At 39.6% G+C, this 23,920-nt stretch overlaps 2 protein-coding genes across 5 annotated transcripts in view; both read left to right on the top strand.

The window, feature by feature from the left end:
* Dclk1 (doublecortin like kinase 1) overlaps window positions 1-23,920 on the top strand; it is a 381,164-nt gene that overhangs the window by 210,860 nt on the left and 146,384 nt on the right. The window lies entirely within an intron of this gene.
* On the top strand, window positions 9-14,573 carry LOC147821710 (calcineurin B homologous protein 1-like). Its single transcript, XM_087199513.1, has 2 exons — window positions 9-7,870; window positions 8,626-14,573. The coding sequence occupies exons 1-2, from the start codon at window positions 7,811-7,813 to the stop codon at window positions 9,181-9,183; spliced, it is 618 nt and encodes a 205-aa protein (XP_087055639.1). The 5' UTR covers window positions 9-7,810; the 3' UTR covers window positions 9,184-14,573.

Here is a 23,920-nt window from a genome sequence, read left to right as displayed (position 1 = left end):
GTAAGGAAAAAAAAGTTCAAAACCAGGGGAAATTTGAGGCAGCTTTCCAAAATGAGCTGTACCAGGCCAAGATTATGTCAACTCCAAAGCTACCAAATCAGTTTCAGATCCTCAACCAGCATGTCCTTTCCATATCTTGAATTTCTTTGATTTTTTAATATAGAAAACAGATGAAATAATTGGAAAGGATAAGTCATTTAGAATAAATTACTAATGGTTCATTTATAATCATTGAATAATTAAATTGATGTTCTATAAAATCATAGTGTGATTTCTACATTTTTAATCATATTTTTATTAAAATTTATAGTTAAGGGATTTGTAATCATAAAACTATTGAGTGTGTTCCTAGGCTCAGCTTACCTGGGGCCTCCTTTAATTCTGAACCGGGAAAATGCATTGGTTGTTTCTTTTGGAATTTATACATGATTAGCATCTATGAGGTAACAAAAAGGGTAGCTTCTTTCCATTAATAAACTAAATGTGATCCTCTGTACTTGATTAAAAAAATTAGCACTTGATAAGGAGGAGAAAATTGGGGGCAACGCACTTTCTGATCCCCCTTCTGTCTCTCTTAGACAGAAGCTTTCTTTCTCTCAATAAATTTTCCTATTCTAAAAAAAAAAGAGAGAGGAGAGAGAAAATAGACAGGGAAGTGAATGTGAAAGGTTTTAACTTTGAGAATGATTTTATTGTTGATGCTCTCAGAATCTTAATAGTAACACAGGTACAATTAACATGACCTGTCCTTGATAATATTGTTTCTAATTTAACTAGAATAATATTACATATTTATTGACAATTCAAATTCTGTCCAGTTAGAAATACTTTTTGAAGTTATAATGAATTTTTGCTTAGATGAATGCAGAAAAATGTGAATGTGTACTATCTAAGTGCTAACTTAGACAATAGGATCAGTGATATGATGATCTCATCCTAACACTGTAAATGGATACTCACATAAAATAGATATAGATATAGCTATAAATGCATAAACAGTCATAATGGGGTACATAATGATATCTTGGGTCAATGACAGACCATATGTACAACTGGTAGGAGAAACCCAAAGTATAAATAATTTAAAGAGCAAGATAAAAGATAGATATTATGAAATAGGGAGATGGATCCTCTGAAAATGGGAAAGAGAACTAGAGATAGAGGGAGGGGGAAATGGAGGGCAATGAGATGTAAAAAATTTAAGATGTGTTATGTACATTTACCAAATTCTCATGATGAATGTGATCATTATATGCAGCAAACATGTGCTAATAAAAAACAAAAATTTTATCGTCTAGTGACATTAAAGGCACTCTGGCTTGTTTAAGTGCATTCTATAATGTTCACATAACAACTAAATCATCTAAAGATGAATTTCTCACAATATATCCCCATTATTAAATGGCACATGAATATATAGATATATGACATGTAATATATATAATCAGTTGTATGTGTATAAATATAATAGAGTTATTTTCAAGTAGGGCATGTAAGGAGAGATAAGATCACTGAACAATGAGAGTATGTCATTGAAGAGATTTATTCTGGTTCAGGGTCCCTAACTGGAGGGGTAGCTGGGCTTTTCCTGTAGATAAGTTTTCTCTCTCTATATATATATTCAATCTTTATAAATAACTGATCAACATGCTCTTTGGGGCAAACATTTATGTAGATACATCACTTGAAAGGTGTCTTCAGGGAGGGTCTCCCTCATCTCACCTCTGTTTCAGGGTAAGATAACTTGTGTAGAACAAGTGAACATTTCCATTGAGGCAAATGAAGTGATAGTACAGTTTTAGAAAAATAATCTGCCTTGACTTTCAATTTTTAAAAAATAGCTGCTTCTGATAGAATGGGCTAAGAGACCAGATGTGTTCCACAATGAAAGTCCATTTGTTGCTTTGATATAAAAAACAGTCTGTCAAACCCCAACTGGAATACAGCTTAGTGTCAAATCAGCAGAGTGGGCCATGGCTTTTCCAGCCCTGTGATCGCTCTCTAGCCCCCTGATAGACCTGGGGCTGCTTATCCCACCCGGCCTGGCTTGGGGAGCCCAAGCCATTGGGCTTTCCCCTCTTGCTTATCCCAAAAGGCTGCAGACAACTTCTCTTCACCTGCAATGGTAAGCAAGTAGACTTTCTGAGAAATCCAACAGAAAATGGCAGAAAATCCCTTGTAGATTCACCTTGGAATGCTTCCTCGTGTGAAAAGACATGTGCTTATGAGTGTGCATGTGCATGCACACTTGTTCAGGTGCACAAATACATGCTTGGACACGAGGACACCTTGCTTATCTTTTGTGACTTGGCCCCTTGAAAGACCACTTCAGACATTCTGGTGAGTACTTCCATATTTTCCCCTACCCTCTTCTTGGAGTGAAATACACTTACCAAGTAACATCTCTTCCCCGAGTCTACAAGGAACACGTGGATATCAGGGGCAGGGAGAGTTGGCTGGGGAAAAAAAATCTAAATTGAAGTTTTACTTCCTTGTATGAACGTACCCTGAGACTAAATTCACACGTTGACATCTGCAATTTTCCCTTTGCTTGTACAGCATGTTCTAGTGCTAATGTATTAAAATTTGAATCTTTTTTAAAGGCTCTGAGCATGACTTAGCCCAGCTATCTGTACTTGCTAAATGGTATTTGCACATCAGTGCTTCCTTTGGCTGTTCCACAGTACCTTCCTTAAACGTGTGGGTGAGGGGAGTACAGACATCTTCAGCGTCAATACCCTTGTCCTACACAAGGCTGTGCTTGATTTAATGGCACCAAGAAGTGACCTTTTGCCACAAGGCAGCACTTTTATTTTTTCTTTCAAAATTAACCCGGCTCCTAGTGTGTTCAGGATTAGCAATAATATATCCCCCTAATTACTGTTCAGAAAGCTCCTAGGGTTGTCACTTAGGGTCTTTCCAGTGAGGAATTTTGCCATTACAGATGCATATTTCACTGGGCTGCATGGAGCCAGATCACTATTAGAAACAGCAAGAGATCCTCTTTCCTCTTCTAAGTTTTTACATGTGGAATAAAATGCCTTCCTTGTTTGAGTTCAGAATGTGACCATTTTAGCTACATCGTCATCAATCAGTGGAGTCTTAGCACCTTCGAAATGGTAGAGAGAGCACTATATATAGAGACAGACAGAGAGGCCGACAGATCCTTCCCTCGCGTGGCTGCTGTCTAAATTAAAATGATGAAACATAGTCAAGGAAAATGTCAAACTAGAGACAGGAAACTGATTGTGGTGGTGCTTAGATACTGGTGACAAACTGACAAATTTGAGCTTTATGGATTTTCCTGAGAAATGTCCACTTGACACCTGGAAGGGACAATTAACTCCTTGGTGATGAGTCTGACACTGCACATCACCCTTTGTCCACCCCCTCACTCTCAGAGCCAATGTTCTCATTCTTTTTCTTCACCTGGCATCTCTCCCCTGCCAGGCCTGGTCCCTGCTGAAGTCTACATATCTCTCATCTTCTTTTGACTTTTCTAGGATCTTACTCGCTTCCAACCAATTCCTCAGCACCCTTTATTCTGATGTTACATTTTTGCTGTTGTATTAAGTGTCCTGGGGTTGCTGTAACAAAGCACCACAAACTAGATGGCTTAAAACAAGAGAAATTCCTATGAAAAACAATCTCAAAAGCTGTCACTGCAGGGGCTGGGGATTTAGCTCAGTGCTGCTGCCACCTGCCTCAAAAGCACAAGGTCCTGAGTTCGATCACCAGTACCAAAAAAAAAAAAGCTATCACTGCAAAGAAATGATAAATATTTGAAGTGATGGATATGCCATTTACCTTGATTTTCTCATTGTCCCTTGCATACATGCATGGAAACATTATTCTGTAGCCTAAAACATGTATATTATGTATTAATTATATAGAAATTTTAAATACAAGAAAATCTCAAAGAAATTTACTGTCTTGCTGTTTTGAAGACCAAACGCCCAACATTAGGGCTTGGCATGGGCAGAGATGTCCTCCCTCTGAAGGCGGAAGGCAGGATCCTTCCTTGCCTCCCCCAGTGTTGGATCTCCCACAGCCCTTGGCATTCCTTTTCTGGTGGCAGCATCAATTCAGTCTTTGCTTCTGTCATCATGTGGCCTTCTTCCCTCTGTCCATATTTCCCTCTTATAAAGTCACCAGTTATTGGATTCATACCCTAATCTAGTATGGCATCATCCTAACCCAAGAACATCTCTGAAGACCGTATTTCCAAATGATTTCAGTCACAGGTACTGGGGCCTAGGACTGGAGCATGTCTTTCTGGAGAATAAAATTCAACCCACAACAGATATTATTGGGAGCTGTTCAGATTTTATGTGAACATAGTTTATAAGTAAACTAATTTTTTTTGTTTCTATTCACTTTTACGTTATATTTCTTAGTATTATACATAAACAACAGAGCTATGACTAGGCTTCCCCCTCTTCTGGCCCTTCATAGGAATGGTCTGACTTAGTTACTTTCTCATCACTGAGACATTACCTGATGCCCACAGCTTAAAGCAGAGGTTTATGTGGTTCACAGTTTGTAGAGGTTTCAGTCTACAGTCGGCTGGCTCCAAGGCTGGGCAGCATGGCAGAGGAGAAACTGCTCATGGCATAGCAGAAGGAAGCAGAGAGAAAGAGAGAGATCAAGGAAGGAGGGAGGGACAAGACTCTTCCAGGTCACGCCAGCAGTAACCACTTCCTCTGATCAGGCTTCACCTCCCAACATCACACTTAGCTATAAACTCATCCACTGATGACTATCGTGCCCCCATGATCCAGTCACAGCCCAAAAGCCCCGCCTATGAGTGCATGAGGCTTTGGGGGATATCTAGATATAAACCATAACAGGGTCCTTCACCTAGTTGGTCAAACATGGTGCCCCTCTTGAAATCCCTTTGACTAAAATGAAAATGTGATGGGCACAGGGCTTGAGGTATAGCTGATGATATACTCATTTATAGGCTGGTGGCCAATGTATGGGAGGAGATCCCTACTCATCAGGTGTCTGGAGGTAGAGACTGTGTTTACTGAGAGTCATGTCTCAGGGTTCTGCTTTGGACCCTGTGTGGTTTGGCATGGCTAGCAGTGCCTGTATGTGAATGGATGAATTGCTCTGGCAGAAGAACTAATATAGTCAAAGACAGGGCATAGTTCTGCAAGGATCCCAACAGGTTAATTTTTTTTTTTTTTTTGAGACAGGGTCTCATTTCAAGCTAGTCATGAATTAAGCTTTCAAATGATTTTTGTAACTGTATAGGGCTTGCACTACTGAAATTATTAAAGCTGAAACTTATACTAAAACCTTTGGGACATGGTATGTTGCCCAGAGTAACCCTGGACTCGAGGTGATCCTCCTGCCTCAGCCTCCCAAGTGCTGGGATTATAAGCATCTGCCACCATGCCTGGCTCTAATAGGTGAATTATATGTAAGAAAGTAAAACTGAACTGGCATAAATGAAAAGTTGTCCTCTGGGGTTAAAGCAGAAGGGAAGGGGGGCCAGCTTTACAAACAGACAGCTCTCATTTGTTAGGAGGAACAGTACAGTTTTCACAGTAGCATATGTGAAATTTGCTTTTAGTTGACTATAGGCTTAGTATCAGATGCCCTGTGATCTGGCTCATTTGCTGTGTGTGTTGCAGGCATATCATGCATTGTAAAATGTTTCAGTCCCTCTGATTGAAGATAGTAGTGCGACACTGAATCAAAAAATTATAGAGAAAAATGTATTATTCAATATCTACAAAACTAAATAATTACAGGGAAAATGTAAATAAGCTTTCAAATTAATTTTTGGTAACTGTGTAGTGTTTATTTCTGAAGTTACTAAAGCTCAGACTTGTGCGGACCTTTAGGACATTGTGTGTTTGTATGTATGCATGAACGTGTCTGGATGCGTGGGCATGTGTGTGGATGCGTATTCCCCTCCCTCTGCAGATATCAGTCTAGCCCCTCCCTACACTAGCTAGACCCATCTGGAGCAGTGTTCTTCCCAAGGATGAAATTTTAGAAAGGACATTTCTTCAGCTTCTCTTAAGGTGTTAATTACTCCAGGTCTGCTTGGTAAATGTTTCTAGAACTATTCCATCCTAACTGCTTTCCTGGGACTCATGTTCCATGTAAGATAAAACAGAAGTTGTACCCACCATGGGAGTCTCCATTGCTTTCCTCAACTCTGAGTGAGAAATCAAAAAAAAAGGCCAGAACCATAGTTTTCATTCAAATGTGTGTCCTTCTTCCTGTGTGGTCTCTGTATCCCCAAGCCAGCTTACTACTCTGTAAAAAGTCTTTTTTTCCTTGGGTTGTAATGGACTTCAAATGAGATAATAAATGTCAAAGCACATTCAAAACTGTGTTCCTTATTACTTTGTGAATGACACTTCAGCTGAAATATACCTCCTAGTGGATCGCAGCTGGACTCAGCCACATAGGTTCATTTGCAGCACTTAATTGGAGGCAGATGTCATCAAGATTGGTTTGGGGTGTTCTTCAGAACCAGGAAGAGATTACTATTGCTTTCTTCTCACTCTCAACCTTTTTTCCTACGAGGGAGGTGAGAGGGAACTGAGGGGTCTTTGAAGATGTTCAATATTCGCTGGAGGGAATCGCTGGAGGATTAAGCTGAACCACATTTGGAATAACCAGTCAGACTTCAAAAACTTGCAGTATTCAAAACTTTTGGACCTTGGGGAATGTCTGTCTTCCCCTATGTCCATGTTGATTTTAGTCAAAAGTGTCTCTGATGGCCCATTGGTCTGTCCTGGTCTGGTGGATACGGAGGAAATACAAGGTCACGGAGAACACTTGAAGATGTGCATAAAGGCCAGACCTCCCCATAAAGTGGTTTTGAGCTACTGCTAACAAAATTTATTTAGTGTTTTACTCTTTCATTTACTTATTCCATAAGCTAACTTACTATATGCAAAGCAGGAAGAAATAACTGTGAGCCTTTATATTGACTTTTAATATTACTTATGTCTAAAGATGTCTAAAGATGTCAAAGGATCACAGGTACTGAACTTTAACCCAGAATATAAACTACTGATGTTTCTTCTCATACATTTTATCTCTTAAAGAAAATAGTATGGTACAATGACTAATGGGTCACAAAAGTCTGACAGTTCTCTGTATAGTTAAGTTTTAGCTGGATTACAAGGGCAGATTTCATTAAACCTGTGGGCAGATTTCTTTCAGATGCATGCAACTAGCTGGAGCTGGGGTGTTTTATTGTTTCAATAGATGTTATTTCTAGGAATATACAGTTCTTATTTTTAAAAAGCATTATAAGTGTCTTATTGAATAATTGCAAACTTTCTGTGGCATTTCACTGTCTTATTAGAGAAGAACAAAAAATCTAGTATACTGCTGATTGCATTGTTTGTAGAATCAGCCTGACACTTGAAATAAAGAGTTGGGGGCTCTTGCTTGTTTGATTTCTGAACAGTTAGCACATTGGCTAACATGCGTTGCTCTTAGTCTCATTTGCCTCTCAGCAGTGAAAAAAACTGCAGAGGGTTCTGAAGACTTTCTTGACCATAGCTACCTTTTAGCTCAGGTGTAAATTCAGTGTTTCCCAGAACACAGTGATCCTTTAAATTTCATTCACCGCCAAGCTGCAGAGACATATTCAGCGTTGTACTTTGGAGACTCTAACTCAAGCACAAGCTATTTAGTTTGTTACAAATTTCTAATTTTCTACTTAGAAAATTAAGACATTGTATAAAGCATGAAATCCTATCTTTACTTTTTCTCTTTCAGCTCTCAGGCGTTTCTTATTGTGTTCAGTCTTAGTGACACATGAATTGTTGACATGGAAAATGCTACAAGATGTGCAACTGAGTATGAATCCTGGACACTAAGAGTCTTGGAGGTCAGCATCTCCCCCTTCCTCACTTTGTGTAAATCCTCCCACAACATAGCAATTGTCCTTCATCCCCAGTGAGTACTCTCTGTGAATGGCAACTTTATAAGGAAGCCAATTCCATTGTTCTATTTTCCTTTCCTCCAGATAAAAGTCTCTATATCTCCACTCATCTTCTTTCCTGAGTCCCTCATCTTTCACAGACAAATAAGTCTCTCTTCTTTTTTAAAAGCAATGATAGCGTTCTTGATTTTCGTCCTCTCTGTTTCTTTCTGACCTTGCCTTCTCAGCTTCCTTTCCTGTTGCTCTTGTGGCCTGGGTGCTGCTTTACCCCATCTCTACTGGCTTTTTCTCAGCCCATAGCCAGGCCCAGATTTTCTGCCCTAGAAGGCCATTCAGCCACTTTTACCATTTCATCAAGCCATAGTGTCTTCCTTTCTCTGCCAGTCTGGTAAAACTAATAAATAAATCATTGTCCTTCATGGCACCAATTCCTTATTCTGACTCACTTTTTTTTTTGTCACCGTGCATTACTAAAACATTGACCCTGAAAGATTATGAGGTTTTATCAGAGAAACCAGGTTATTTGTCAGCTTTTTTAAAGTTGCCTTTCGAGGTCCGCAGTGCAATGCTGCCCTCTCCCTTCTGGACCCCTAGCCCTTTCTTCCCTTCTTTTCTCCCTCCTGCCTTCGCTTCTGGCACCGCCGCTCCCTGAGGAGCTCCCAGCACAGTAATGGGGTCCTCAGGCCTCCACGTTACTGCAGGATGAAGAGCTGGAGGAGATCAAGAAAGAGACCTGCTTTTCCCACAGTCAGATCACTCACCTCTACAGCCGGTTCACCAGCCTGGACAAAGGAGAAAACAGGACCCTCAGCAGGGAAGATTTCCAGAGGATTCCAGAGCTTGCCATCAACCCACCGGGGGACCGGATCATCAATGCCTTCTTTCCAGAGGAAGAGGACCAGGTAAATTTCCTTGGATCCATGAGAACTTTGGCTCATTTCCAACCCATTGAGGATAATGAAAAGAGCAAAGATGTGAACAGACCAGAACCACTCAACAGCAGAAGCAACAAACTGCACTTTGCTTTTCGGCTGTACAATCTGGATAAACATGACAAGATCTCCTGTGATGAGCTGTTACAGATGCTACCCATGATGGTTGGTGTGAACATCTCAGATGAACAGCTGGGCAGCATTGCAAACAGGACCATCCAGGAGGCTGACCAGGATGGGGACAGTGCCATATCTTTCACAGAGTTTGTCAAGGTTTTGGAGAAGGTGGAAGTAGAACAGAAAATGAGCATCCAGTTCCTTCACTAAAGGACACAGACCAAACTATTCCTTGCTGTCTAGTATTTAAGAACTGAAACTTCAAGAGTCCTCCTGTCCACCCATCCCACCTCTATCCCATCTCTTCCCTTCTCCTGAAGTACCACTGTTGTTGCATGATGACCCCAAATGTTTGCCCATCCAGACCCACCCTGTGTATAAACCTCCCTTACAGAAGGGTTCACCTGACCTCTTTCTGTTCTGTAGCTGTCCACCACCTCTTTATTTCTCAGCACCATCTTTCCTTCTTGTGCTGTGAAACACCATCCATCCATCCAGTCTGAGAAGGGGAGAGGGAATCATGCCTGGATCGGGCCGGCAGAGCTCTCGCTGTGTGAACTTGTAGCTGTGCTGCCTTTGCTGCAGCAAGGTTCCGTTGTCCTCGTGTGCATCCTTGGCTTTCCATTTCCTTGTCACCCAGCCTGCCATCCTGCTGACCTTCACAGTGCACCCTGTTCTACTGGTGCTCCAAGCTATGCCTGTTAAATCCGTTTCTGACTTGGCAGGATGGTTCTGTGGTCTGGCGGTTTTTATCTACCTTCCCTCTTAAATGGGTCTCCAGGATGCTGCCTTTCTAGGAACATTTCAGGAGCCAACACTTCTCTTGGAAGAATGTGACCCTCTCTTGCGTCTTGCACTGTTTGTCATCAAAGGGCTTCTAGGTGGAAATGTCCTTGAAAGGTCACCTTGGTGACTTGCCCAGGTAACTATACCTCTGGCTTCTGATTCTCAGCTTATGCACCTACATGGCTTCTCTGATGTTAGCTGTGCTAACTGTTCAGAAAATGGTCACAGTTCCGCTGCTTAGCTTTGGGTCACCGTCACCACCAGAGTGGCTGCAGAGTTGTTGGGACCTTCTTGTGGCTCTTTGAGCAAAGAAACTAGGAGCCCCTTAGCACCTCCTGCACTCACACTGCAGCATGGCGTATGCCTCAGTGTGATGACACAGGAAGATCTCTCCCTTTACATTTGCAAGTAGAGCAACTAGTGTCACAGAAGTGCCTAAATTATCCCAGTCCAAGAGAATTAAAGATTAGCCTCAATGTCCTGAAGTTCTACCAAAATTCTTGTTTTTGTTTTTTGGGGGATTTTTTGGTAATGGGGATCGAACTCGGGACCTTGCTCGTGTGAGGCAGGCAAGGCACTAGAGTTAAATCCCCAGCCCACAAAATTCTTTATGAATTTTACACTTGGCAGTTGTTAATGCGGAAGCCACAGTAAGCTCCTACTACAGCCCAAAGCATTGAATGTATTGTTTTTGCTGCCTGGTTACATGACCCTCCTAGCTCCTGTCTGGACCACTGCTAATCCCTTGGGGACAAGGAATCTGGCACTAGTGGCACTGAGGTCATTAAGTGAGCAAGAGCAACTTCTCTGCCAAAGCCAGCTTAGACCCCATTGAATCAGGCCGTTGTCGTCTTCTGTTTTGTGAGTCCCTTTGTCCATACATCTGCCCTTGGCTGACTCTGTGACTGGCTGCTTGCTTGCTTGTTCCCTTGCTGTCCAAGATGTATGAACAATTCTTTAGGAAAGGAACTGCTAAAAAATACCAGTGCAAAGGGATGAACAAAGGTGGGGAACAGGAGTGGCCAGGCTGGATGGCGTAAGTATAAATGCACAAGAAATTCTTTGTGAGGTATCATTCTGGCTTCAGGATCAAAGTAAAGTAACACAGGTATTATCTAAAAGGGAAGAACTGTATGATAGTGACCTGTTAGGAATCAGAAACTCCTTGGTTTGCATATTTAAAGTTGCTAAGATTATGACTTTCCCCCTGTTTGGCTGTATAGCAAACTGTTTTAATCCACAGTTGTGCCTTACTGTCCTGTTAAAATTGCATTGTTCATTCGGTCAATAAATACTCGTGGTTATAAATAAATAAATAAATAAATAAATACATATAAATAAAAGTTGCCTTTCACTGTCCTTTTAATATAATGGCCAAGTTATTTTGCCACTGGAAGACACCTTAGCAATCCCAAGACTTTCCTAAGCTCTCCTAAAATAGTGAAAAATGTTATGGACTCTTCTGATTACAAATTACTATCAAAATTCAACAGTGACAATATCAAGTCCCATAAGATAGTCATTCATACTGGAGTGCTTTTCCTACAACTGTCAAGGATCCAAGATAGCGTGACCCTTTCTTTGTGGAACAAAGGTACAGTTGATGCTTTCTCTCCCTGCTCACCTTCTCCCTGCTCTTTCTGATCCCTCCGGGACTGGAATGGGGATGAGAAGGGTGGGCAGGCTAATGAGAAGGAGGAGATGGTAGTCCTTTCTGACTATACTGTTACAAAACAGTTTAAAACTCTCCGGGCCAACATTTGTTAGTTATTTAAAGCCAACTTCTTTGACAGATGTTTTCAGGGACTCTCACTGGGAACATTTCACTCTTCTTTGTTGATGCCAGCTTTTCAGCTTCTTCCAGCTTTGCCTGTGCCTCTTTTGTTTTCTAAAGCTTTCCCTGTTGGCCTCAGATGATACCCTTGGGAAGAATTTAAATTAGCTCCATATCAACTCAATCCTCAGATTTATCAATCACTCAGACATCCTTTGTCCCCAACCAATAAGCCACCCAACACAAAAAAAAGCCTCCTTTACTCCACTGCCACAAGCTCTCAGGTGAAACACAAGCATATAAACTCTGGACTGCTATTTCTGTTATTTCCCTCTTTGTACAGAGGATAATGAGCAAGCACTTTCAATCTCCCCCGTGAAGCTCCTAGGGAGGCAACGGGGAATATCTCCCCTCCTTTGGAAAGATGGAATTCACAATACAGCTCTCTACAGAAATCCTTCTGACCCATCTTTCTCATCAATAACCTAAGTCCTTCTAATCTTTGAAGTTAGTGAAAGAATTAAGGCTTCTACCTGTGTGTTCCTGCTTTGAAATTTCTGGAAGGTGATACATCTCACAATTCACTTTGGAATCTGATATGCATTTCCTTGAAGTCTGGGTGAACCTTTCATTTTGAACCCCATCACATTTGCAACTGGCTCCCATGCTTGCTTACCACACAGTGGTCCCCATAAGTAAGGATCACCCTCAAGTTCCTATGTCCAGTGTTCTCCTACCTTTATCGTCCTTGACTTTTTCACAGCATTCGGCATTTTCCATGATTCCTTCCTTGAAATTCTCTCCCCTTGACCTTCGTGGTGCTTTGCTGTCTTGGTCTTCTGCCAACCTCTTTAACTCTTGAGCTTTCAGCTTCAGTCTTCTGCCATATATCCCTTAGTAACTGTCCCCTCAGACATTCATCCCTCAACTCCTTTTTCCTACTTAATTACTCTGTTCCTAGCCAAGTTCATCTACTTAATGGCTTTAGCAATGATGGTGATGGTAGACAGTGATGGTGACAAATGGCAACCAGATGGTGTGCAATAAGCAAAGCCTTTGAAGTCTGTATAATTTCCCCAATTTTACAATTAAGGAAATTAAGGCTTTGAGATGATAAACAATTTGTCCTAGGCCACACAGCTAGTTAGTGTTGAAGGCAGAGTTCAAACCCAAGTTTGTCTATATTTCACAACACATTTTTACCCTCTAAATGTACCTCCTCTCAAATCTGCATCTCTCTAACCCTGACACTTCTCAGGAGCCCAAGAACCATATTTCCAACTTTCTAGTATGAACTGGCTTTGTATATTCCCCAGGCACCTGAATTCAGTACATCCCACAGCTCATAGTCTGCTTGGTCAACTACAATTCTCCTTCTAGTTTCCTGTATTACTTCATGGCATCAGCATTTACCTTAACACAAAAGTGACAAAACATGAAGTTATCTTTTACTCACTTCTCACCTTCACTCCCCATCACCAGCACTTTGTTCTTTGCTTTCAAATGCTGCTGTCATCTCATCTCCTGTATGGACTATTATAAAGATGGGCTCATTTACTTTCCTGGTTCCAGTCTTTATAATCATTCCACACTACGTTTGAACACATATTTCCCAGAGTTCACTGAAATGGCCCTGCACCACCCTCAGAAATCTTGGTGTGCCATTTGAGAGCTGTCATAACTCAACTCTGTCATATCCTTTTAGCCATTGTCATCATTTTATTTCTCCTCTGCACTACAGCCACAGGGTTGTTAGTCTTCCCAAAGACACTTATTCTCAGTATTTTCACCTTGCATATTCTGTCCCACCAACCTGGAAAACTCTTCTTTTTCCCCCCTTCCCTACCCACTCAAATTCCTCTTGTCCTTTGAGTTCAATTCAAAAGTTGCCTTCTTCATAAAGTCTTACCACGTCTACTCGATTTCTGTCAGTTGCTGAGTTTGCATTTTTCCCAGATTTTTTGTTGTTTTCTTTATAACAAAATTTTGTTAATTCTGCCTTGTATTATGGGTTTTTCTAAAAGAAAATTAATCTAGTATATAAATATCATATTTAATTTTCAGAACAACTTTATAGTGTTGTTTCACAAATAAAAGCCAAATTAAGAGAAGTTAAGACATTGCCCAAGGTCATTGAATTAGTCTACTAGCCTATGGATTATGAACTTCTGTACCCTACAGCACCTATAGGGTACCATGAATAAGGAGTAATATGGGTCCAAGAAATGTTAGTTGGATCAGTGAATGCAGAAGGAATCTTTTCTACCTACCAGTCCTTCACATGCTTGAGTACTATGACAGTACTTCCCCCAAATTGGGTTTTCTAGCTTTCTTAGGCAAGGTTCCTATAGCTAGTTCTCCAAAACTCACCCCATATCCTGGATGCATTTCTTTGGCTACCTCATGGCCAGCAAATACCCTACTTAAAATGACCCAGAACTGAGCACAGTATTCCTTGGAGGCTTCAAAGAATGTAGAAAATATGAAAATATTTGATAGGGGTATCAAACTTGTTCAAATCCAACTTAAGCGTGATTATGATTTCTTTTATCAGTAGCCAAATAATGCAGGCTCATGGCTAGCTTCTGGCCAGCTTTACTCCCTGGAGGCTTCTGATGTGATGTCAAGCCAGGTTCTACTTGCTTAATTGCATTTTTGAATCTCCACCCAGTACTTTAGTTGTATTCATGCCAGTTAGCATCTTATTAATTTTAGCCATTATTTCCAGCCATTTGAGAGCCATACGTATCCAAATTCTGCCTGAGGATAAATAATGGCAGAGGATGGAGTTTAAGTAAGGTCTGTATGATTTCCAAGCCCTTTCCCTTTAAGTTGTTTTTTCTGGAACCTGCCTAGCCAATGACCAGTAGCAGTGATGCATGAAAGCTCTTAGACAAAGAAGGAAGGAAGGAAGGAGAGAGAGAGAGAGAGAGAGAGAGAGAGAGAGAGAGAGAGAGAGAGAGAGAGAGAGAGAGAGAGAGAGAAAGAGGGAGGGAGAGGGAGATAAAAGAAAGAAAGAAAGAGAGAAAGAAAGAAAGAAGAAAAGCTACAGTAACTCTCCAGTGTTTCATTGCAGGCAGCAATGGCAGGGTAGATTTTGGCCCAATAGCCATCTTTGATGTGGTCAATCTCTGTCTGAAGCTAGGTGATGAATTGTGAAAATATAAACTTAGGGACACACAAATTTTTTGTTGTTGTTGTTTTTTGTTTTTTGGTACCAGGGATTGAACTTGGGTCCTTGTGCTTGCGAGGCATGTGGCGGAACCACTGAGCTAAATCCTTGGCCCAGGACATACAAATTTTAAAAAATGTATTGGGGCAAACAACAATTCATGCATTAGGCAGCACCAGACCAAAACCATTTGGACTCCAAGAAAGGGTCATGGGGTGAAGGCTTCTATCATGGAAACAAGGCAAGACATTTGTTCAGTTAAAGTGAAACAGTAGTCTTATTTGGGTCATTTTAGTGAAAAGTCTCTAGTTGGAGATTAGTTGGCCATTTTTGATTGGTTAAGCTTAAATTCTGATTTGCCTTTTACAGTGGGTTGGGTTTCAATTTGCTTACATAAGGTCCCAAGGCACTGGAATGATCTCAGCCTGATAAACACCCAATTAATTTTCTTTAACAAGTCCTGTAGAGGAAAAAGACAGATTCTTCTGTCCCCTACCTTGACCCACATATGGCCTTGAGTATAGGAAGGTATTTTCAGACTTTTCTGTTAGTGTGGGCCTCAAGAGCATATACTCTTATACCTTTGTTCCTTTTCGAAATCTTCCAGTTCAATTCCTCTTACCAAGCATGGGTTAAAAGCCTAGTATGTATCAAGAATTCCTTTTTTTTTTTTGGTACTGGGGATCGAACTCAGGTCTTTCCACTTGCAAGGCAGGCAGCGGAACCACTGAGCTAAATCCCTGGACCTCAAGAATTCCTTTTAACAAAAGAAGTTCTGGGAAGTTGAATATCTACTTACAAGAAAGTTAATGAAGTGACTATCACTCTGAATAATATTTGATGTGAAAGCCATTTAAAATTCACTTTCAAAATTGGGTAATAATTTGATGTATGTGTAGATACAGTCCATCTTTTAGGTTTTCATTACTGTAAGTGTCCTGAGTAACTAAAATGCAATGGGATACTGATATTCTATTACTCTTCACAGCCGCAAGCTTGATTTTTTTTCTCAGTAGTTCTGAGAAATAAACAAATTGATAAGCTTTTAGTGAAAAAAAAAAAGTGTGGATGATTTACCTTTATGTTTCCATAGGTACAAAAGAGTCACTGTAAGGTCATGAGCCTCACTTTTCCTAGAGACCTAAAACCGATACAAAGTTTCTCTAAATTCATAGGAATCCTAGTCAACTAATCAGAAAATGATGCCAAAGAAAAGGAGCAGTCTGTGCCAGTCAACAAATGCCAACAATTGTACTAAAAGAATCTATATAAATTAACATGGGAGGGAGGAAGAGAGTAAAGACTGGTTATCGTCAGAAGGTCAGGTGGAGGAAAATATGGCCTCCCTCAAAGACAAAACAACCTCCATCTTTAGTTTCTTATGTCCATGAAGGCCAACTGATTCAGTGATGTCCTTTTGTTCACTCGTGGAATCCCACAGTAAGACAGCCAGCCGGGACATCTCCCTAATGTGACACGGAGGACTGCCCAACTACTGAAGGCTGAGGTTATAAAGCTTTTCACTTTACTAGCTTTGTAGGATACAAAAAAAATTTATTCTTTCATTGATTTGCCCTTCAACTTTAATGTTAATTTACCAAATTTATATTATAATACCTTTGCTTCTTTGTTTGTTCTAGACTTGATAGCCTTCCAATAGAATTATTTAAAGAAAACCTTTAGAAGTCAGATTAGTGTACAGTTTTTTAAAAAATAGAAAAATGTGTACTGTTGCTTCTATCTCAAGTGAGATATAAAATGTTACCTTGTGCAACAAGATTTTCAATATAAAAATTAGGCTAGCTTAATATACTATGCAGAAGGATTTATAGAAAAGTTAACATGAATACAATGTATTATATCACAGGAATCCAAGCTTGCAATTTACTTTTCAACATTCATACAAGGTCTGATAAAAAATTATAGTGAATATTCAATTTTTTAAAAAATCACTAAAGGGGTTCACCCCAACACCAGAGGCTCTGGCACAGCCCCCCCGGCCAGGAGCCTGCCCAGAGAGGAGCTGCACGGGCACATGGGCTTCAGCTAGAGGCTCACCATACCATCAGCCACAGCCAGGGACCCACCTGGAGAAGAGCTGTACAGGCACACAAGCAATACTCAGAGGCTCACCCCAACACCATTGATAAATGTGAGGAGACCCTAGCCAAAGCCTGTGCAGACAACAGAAACTGGGGTGTGCAGCCCCCAACCAAAGGCCCTCCAAGACAATAGCTACATAGGGGCCCCAGAAAAAGGCACACCTAGATGCCATCCCAAGTGTGCTCAGACCCCAGCCAGAAGCCCGCCCAGACAACAAGTCAGTTCAGGGATCTAGAAGGCCACCACTCTGAAATCAGGAGTTGATGTACTGGTGAGCAGCAGAGTAAAGGCTGCTCAGTGGATTGCTGAGAATTCAAGACCACTGGTTGAGCAAAAAGTCACCTCAACAAAGACACAGCAGGCTGCATCTGTTGAAATGAGAAGACATGTAAATAAGTCTCAAAACCAGACTTCCAGATCACATAAGGCAACTCCAAAGGGCAATGAGATGGAACAATCTGATATTCAACCACCTGTACTCCCTGAAATGGCAACAAAAGAGGACCTGAAAAAAATGAAATCAGAAATGATTTTTCAGATAACAGCAGAGATTGTGCCCATAGTACAAGACATGATTAATAAATCTAGAGTGGACACAAATGAAGAAATAGAGGAGCTGAGGAACATGATGGAAGCCCAACATAGGAAACAAATGGAATCCATAAAACAGATGCAAACAGATTTCCAGGAGATTAAAAACTCCATTAAAAGGTTACGCCACAGAATGAACCAATGTGAGGACAGAATTTCAGATATAGAAGATAAGATTGCAAATAGACACCAGGAAAAGAAAATTTTTTTAAAAATAGTAAGGGATCATGAGAAATCAATCCAGCAGCTGCTAGATGATGCAAAGAAGAATAACATCAGACTAATCAGAGTCAATGAAGAAACAGGAGAGAGTGCAGATGACATTAAAGAAAACTGTTCACAGAAGTAACGGCAGAAAACTTCCCAAGCAGAGGAAAAGATCTTGACATAGAGATAAATGAGGCATATAGGATTCCAACTAGCTATGATCAAAAAAATCTACACATAGGCATATAATTGATAAGATTCCAGAAATGCACTAGAAGAAAAAAATTCTACAAGCACTTAGAAAAAAAAAACAAATCACATAAAAAGGAAAGCCCATCAGAATCACAGCAAACTTCTCAACACAAACCCACAAAGGAAGAAGAGTGTGGAGTCATGCATTTCAAGCCCTAAAGGAAAACAACCTAAAACCCAGAATGATGAGCCCTGTAAAACTATCTTTCAAAATTGATGGAGAAATAAGATATTTTAATGACAAAGAGCACCTGAGGAACTTCATGAATAGCAAACCAGCACTCCAAAAAATTTTAAACAATATCCTAGGAAAAGACAATAATATGAAAACCCCAGGAAGTCCTGCAGAATGAATCCATCAGGCATGACAAGAAATTAAAAAAACAAAGGAGGAGAAACCAACAAAAAGAAAAAGTCATGACAAGAATAAGTCAATACATACCAGTTATAACCATCAATGTTAATGGTCTTATTCACCAATTAAAGGAAATAAACTGGCAGACTGGGTCAAGAAGCAAAACCCAACAATATGCTGCATATAAGAAACACACTTAATTCAAAAAGAAACTCATAGACTGAAAGTTGAAGGGTAAAAAACAATACTCCATGCAACAGGAACCTGAAGAAAAGCAGGAGTAGCTATGTCTTTGTAGATCAAGTGGATTTCAAACCAACACTGATTAAGAGAGACAAAGAAGGGCACTAAATCCTTGTAAAGAGAACAACCCAACAGGAAGAGATGACAATCATAAATATCTATGCACCAAACACTAGTGCACCCAACTATATAAAACAAATACCAACAGATATGAAAAAATCATATAAACAGTAATACAATAGTAGTAGGGGACTTCAGTACCCCACTGTCCCAAACAGATAGATCAACTAGACAAAAAATAAACAATGAAATACTAGAACTCAATCGAACTCTTGAACAAATAAACTTAACAGATGTTTACAGAGTGTTCCACCACACAAAAACAGAATACACATTCTTTTCAGCTTCAAACGGGTCATTCTCCAAAATAAACCACATATTCACTCATAAAACATATTTAAGTAAGTGCAAAGGAATTGAAGTTATCCCCTGTGTATTATCAGACCATAGTGCAATGAAATTGGAGATATAGAAAACACAAGAATTTCATAAACAAATGGAAATTGAACAACACACTTCTGAATAACCAATGGGTGACAGAGGAAATTAAAGATGAAATCAGACAGTTCCTTCAATTAAATGACAGTGACAATACAACATATCTGAATCTATGGGACACAACGAAAGCAGTCTTATGAGGGAAATTCATAGCAGTGACTACACATATTAGGAAAACAAAGTGAGCCCAATTAAACAACCTGATGCTGAACCTCAAGATTCTAGAAAAAGAAGAGTGGACAAACCCTAAGTTCATACAAGGGAGGAAATTATAAAGATCAGAGCAGAAATCAATGCCATGGAGACTAAGAGAACGATACAAAAAATCAATGAAGCCAAGAGTTGGTTCTTGGAAAGAATAAACAAAATTGACAAACCCTTAGCCAGACTCATCAAAAAAGGAAAGAAAAGGCCCAAATCCATGCAATCAGGAATGAAAAGGGTGAAATTACAATGGACCCAGCAGAAATCCAGAGGATCATCAATACCTACTTTGAGAACCTATATGCCAATAAGATGGAAAATACAGAAGAAATGGACAGATTCCTAGATACGAGTGAATTACCAAACTTGAACGAAGAAGACCTAAAAATTCTAAATGACCCAATATCAATCAATGAAATTGAAAATGTAATTTAAAATGTACCAACTAAGAAAAGCCTGGGCCCTGATGGCTTCACTGCTGAATTCTACAAGACATTTAGAGAGGACCTACTGGCACTACTGTTTAAACTCTTCAATAAAATTTAAAGGGAAGCCATACTCCCGAATTCATTCCTGGAAGCAAGGATTACCCTGATCTCCAAATCAGAGAAAGACCCATTTGAAAAGAGAACTATAGGCCAATCTCACTAATGAACATAGATGCAAAAATCCTTAATAAGATACTGCCAAATAGAATGCAGAAGATCATTAAGAAGATCATATACCCTGACCAAGTGGGATTCATCCCAGGGATGCAGGGATGGTTCAACATATGCAAATCAATAAATGTAATACACTATATTAATAGAACCAAGGACAAAATCCATATGATCATTTCAATAGATGCAGAAAAAGCATTTGACAAAATCAACATGCATTTATGATAAAACCCTACAAAATTGGAGTAGATGGACTCTAACTCAATCTGATAAAAGCCATCTATGTAAAACCAACAGCCAATATTATACTAAATGGTCAAAAACTGAAGTCCTTCACACTAAAATCAGGAACAAGACAAGGATGTCCACTATCACCATGCCTGTTCAATATAGTCTTGGAAACATTAGCCATGACAATTAGACAAGAGAAAGAAATAAAAGGAATAAAGATAGGAAATGAAGAAGTCAAATTGTCATTATTTGCAGATGACATGATACTCTATATAGAAGACCCCAAGAACTCCACCAAAAGTCTTCTAGACTTAATAACCAAATTCAGTAGAGTAGCTGGATACAAGGTCAACACATAAAAATCAATATCTTTTCTGTACACAATAAAACAGACTCACTGAGAGAGAAATGGGGCAATCAATTCCTTTCACAAGAGCATCCAAAATATTGAAATACCTAGGAATCAACCTAACCAAAGAAATCAAAGACCTCTACTCTGAAAACTATAGCACTCTGAAAAAAGAGATTGAAGATGATATCAGAAAATGGAAAGACATCCCTTGCTCCTGGGTAGGAAGAATCAACATAGTGAAAATGGCCATACTTCCAAAACTGCTATATAGATTCAATGCAATCCCAATTGAAATCCCAGTGGCGTACTTCACAGACCTGGAGAAAACAATCCAAAAATTCATTTGGAACAAGAAAAGAACTAGACTAACAAAAGCAATACTAGGCAATAAAGACAAGGCAGGGGGTATCACAATCCCCAAGTTGAAACTATACTACAAATCTACTGTGATAAAAACAGCATGGTACTGTCAAAGTAACAGACCTGTGGACTAGTGGAATGGATAAGAAGATCCCGAAACAACTCCAGACATACTCAGCCACCTCATCTTTGACAAAGGAGCCAAACACCCTCACTGGAGGAAAGATAGCCTCTTTAATAAATGGTGCTGGAAAAATTGGGGTTCAACTTGCCAAAGATTAAAACTAGATCTATATCTCTCACCATGCACTAAACTAAAATTGAAATGGATTACAGATCTAAATATTAAAACAGAAACACTAAATCAGGTGGAAGATAGGTTAGGAAGAACTCTTGAAGTGTAAAGATTTTATGAACAAAACCTCAGTTGCCCGTGATCTAGCACAATCAACAAGTGGAATCTCTTCTTACTAAAAAGCTCCTGCACAGCAAGAGAAACCACCAACAGCATGAAGAGACAACCCACAATGTGAGAAAAAATTTTCACCAGGTGTCCCTCAGACAAAGGTCTACTATCTAGAATATATAAAGAACTTTAAAAAAAATCAGACCTCCCAAATTTAAAGACCCAATCCAGAAATGGGCATCTGAAATGAACAGACATTTCTCAGACAAAGAAATAGAAATAGCAAATAAACATGAAAAAATGTTCAACATCACTGGTCATTCGAGAGATGCAAATGAAAACAACACTGAGATTCCACCTCACCCCAGAAAGAATGGCTGCCATCCTGAAATCAACCAGTAACAAATGCTGGCAGGGCTGTGGGGAGGGAGGAACCCTGCTCCACTGCTGGTGGGAGTGTAGACTGGTGCAACCACTGTGGAAATCAGTATGGAGATACCTCGAAGAACTAGGACTGGAAGTCCCATTTGACCCAGCTATTCCCCTGCTGGATATCTTCCCCAAAGAATTAAAAGAATCATACCACAGTGATATATGTGCACCCATGCTCATAGCAGCACAATTCGTGATATCTAAAATTTGGAAATAGCCCAAGTGCCCATCAACTGGAGACTGGATAAAGAAAATGTGGTTTTTGTTTGTTTTGTTTTTTTTTTTTATAAAATGGAGTACTACTCAGCCATAAAGAATGAGAAACTAGAGACATTTATAGCTAAATGGATGCACATTGAGGCGATACTCTTAAGTGAATTAAATAGGACACACATGTGTAAATACTGAATAGTTTCTCTAATGTGAGAAACTGAAAGTGTAAATAAGGACTAAAAGACATAATAGATAATGTGAAATAGGAAGAAAAGGGGCAAAGGGGTAGTGGGAGGGATATGGGAAAGGAAAGAAGGGAATGGAATTAATAGGAGAAAAAGAAAAAAATGGAAACAAAGTTTTTGTAGATAGGGAGGGTGGAGGGTTTGAAGGGAGGCCAGGGGAATGGGGAAAAAATAAGAACCAAGATGGATTATGGAAAGGTGAAAAATTTCAATGATGAATGTCATTATATTGTATACCATAAATTTGCCAATATAATTAATTTAAAAAGTTTTTTAAAAAAATCACTAAGGGACATATTACCATTAATTACCCTCAAAATACTCATATTCCTCATTTTGAATACCCTTATTATATTGAATAATATAGTAATATAATAATTATAATATAATAATACCTATATTTTATTGAATATCTTACCCATCATTCTTTTCATTTTCTGAAGCAGTTCTGGAAGCCCTCTTTCCTCAAACTCTTTAGTTGCACTGTCATGCCTTCCTCAAAGCCTTGAGTTGACTTTAAATGTTTAAATTTCATGGCCAATTTAACTTTGGAAAAGAGCTACAATTCACATAGTGCCAGACCCAGTGAAGTGGACAAAGACACACTATGTTTTTAGAAGCCTGCTTTTCTTCTGGATGATATTCAGCAGCAGTATTCATCATATTTTTTAGCACACTTCATAAAGACATTCACAAAAGAGGACTTCTAAGAACTGCTTCAGAAAATGGCAAGAACAATGGGATAAATGTGTTGAATATGAGGAGGAATATTTTGAGGGGAATTAATGACAGTGTGTCTTGCAACAAAAATTTTTGAAAATGAAATATTCGCTACATTTTTAATCACATCTTGTATATGAATAGATAGGTCAATTCAGCTAATATTGTGTGAATATCTATAATGTGTGAGGTACCATTCTGAGCATTAGACATTACAGTGAATTAAAGATAGACTTTTGCTCATGTAGAGCTTGCTTCCTATCAGAGGAATATATTTAATACTCAAAATTATAAGCAAAGTACATAGTATGTCAGAAAGAAGAGTGAAGTTGGTAAGGGAGAAGAGGGTGTGTGGGGCAGAGGCAAGGAGGGAGACTTCAGTGAGAGACGTTTGGTAAAATCTTGAAGAGGTAAGTCAGGCATGAAGGTCCTAGAAGAAGAATAGGTCCCAGGAAGAGGGAATAGCCAGGTCAAGATCCTAAAGTTGGGTACCTGACATGTCCTCATATAGAACATTGTAGGAAGAGGTGGGTTGCAGTACTGCAGCAGGATTCCATTCCAGATGCCTGGAGTCAGCACAGACTTCACAAGTTAAGGGCACTGTCAGCAACACAGCTATACTTACTGTTCAGAACCATCCACATTCAGGGGTCCAAGCTACCCACACTTCTGACCAATTAACTGCCTACAAATTTGGGGGATCCTACAGCTCCCTCAGGTTCAATAATGCTAGAAAAACTCAACAGAAGTTAGGAAAGTGTAATATTTATGATTATATTTTTATTTTAAAGTATGCAAATCAGGGCCAGCCAACTAATGAGACACACAGGACAAGGTCTGGTGGTATCCCAAATGCAGAGAATCCGAGTCATTTCCTGGTGGAATCAGGATATGTCACACTCCCAGCAAACTGATGGGTTCATCAAGCACTAGTCTCACCAGTTCTGAGGTGTCAAGATTTTATTAGGGTTGCAGTATGTAGGCATGTTTGAGTAAATCAGTGGCCATGTGTTTGAACTCAATGTACAGCTCCCTTTTTCACCACAGGCCAATCTGATATCAGGTGACCAAACCCCAAACTTCT

This window comes from Heterocephalus glaber, unplaced genomic scaffold (assembly GCF_053883595.1).
Source record: "Heterocephalus glaber isolate CG9 unplaced genomic scaffold, H.glaber_assembly_v1.0 deba00001720, whole genome shotgun sequence".
Classification (NCBI taxonomy): domain Eukaryota; kingdom Metazoa; phylum Chordata; class Mammalia; order Rodentia; family Bathyergidae; genus Heterocephalus; species Heterocephalus glaber.
This window is presented reverse-complemented; position numbering and strand designations above follow the sequence as displayed.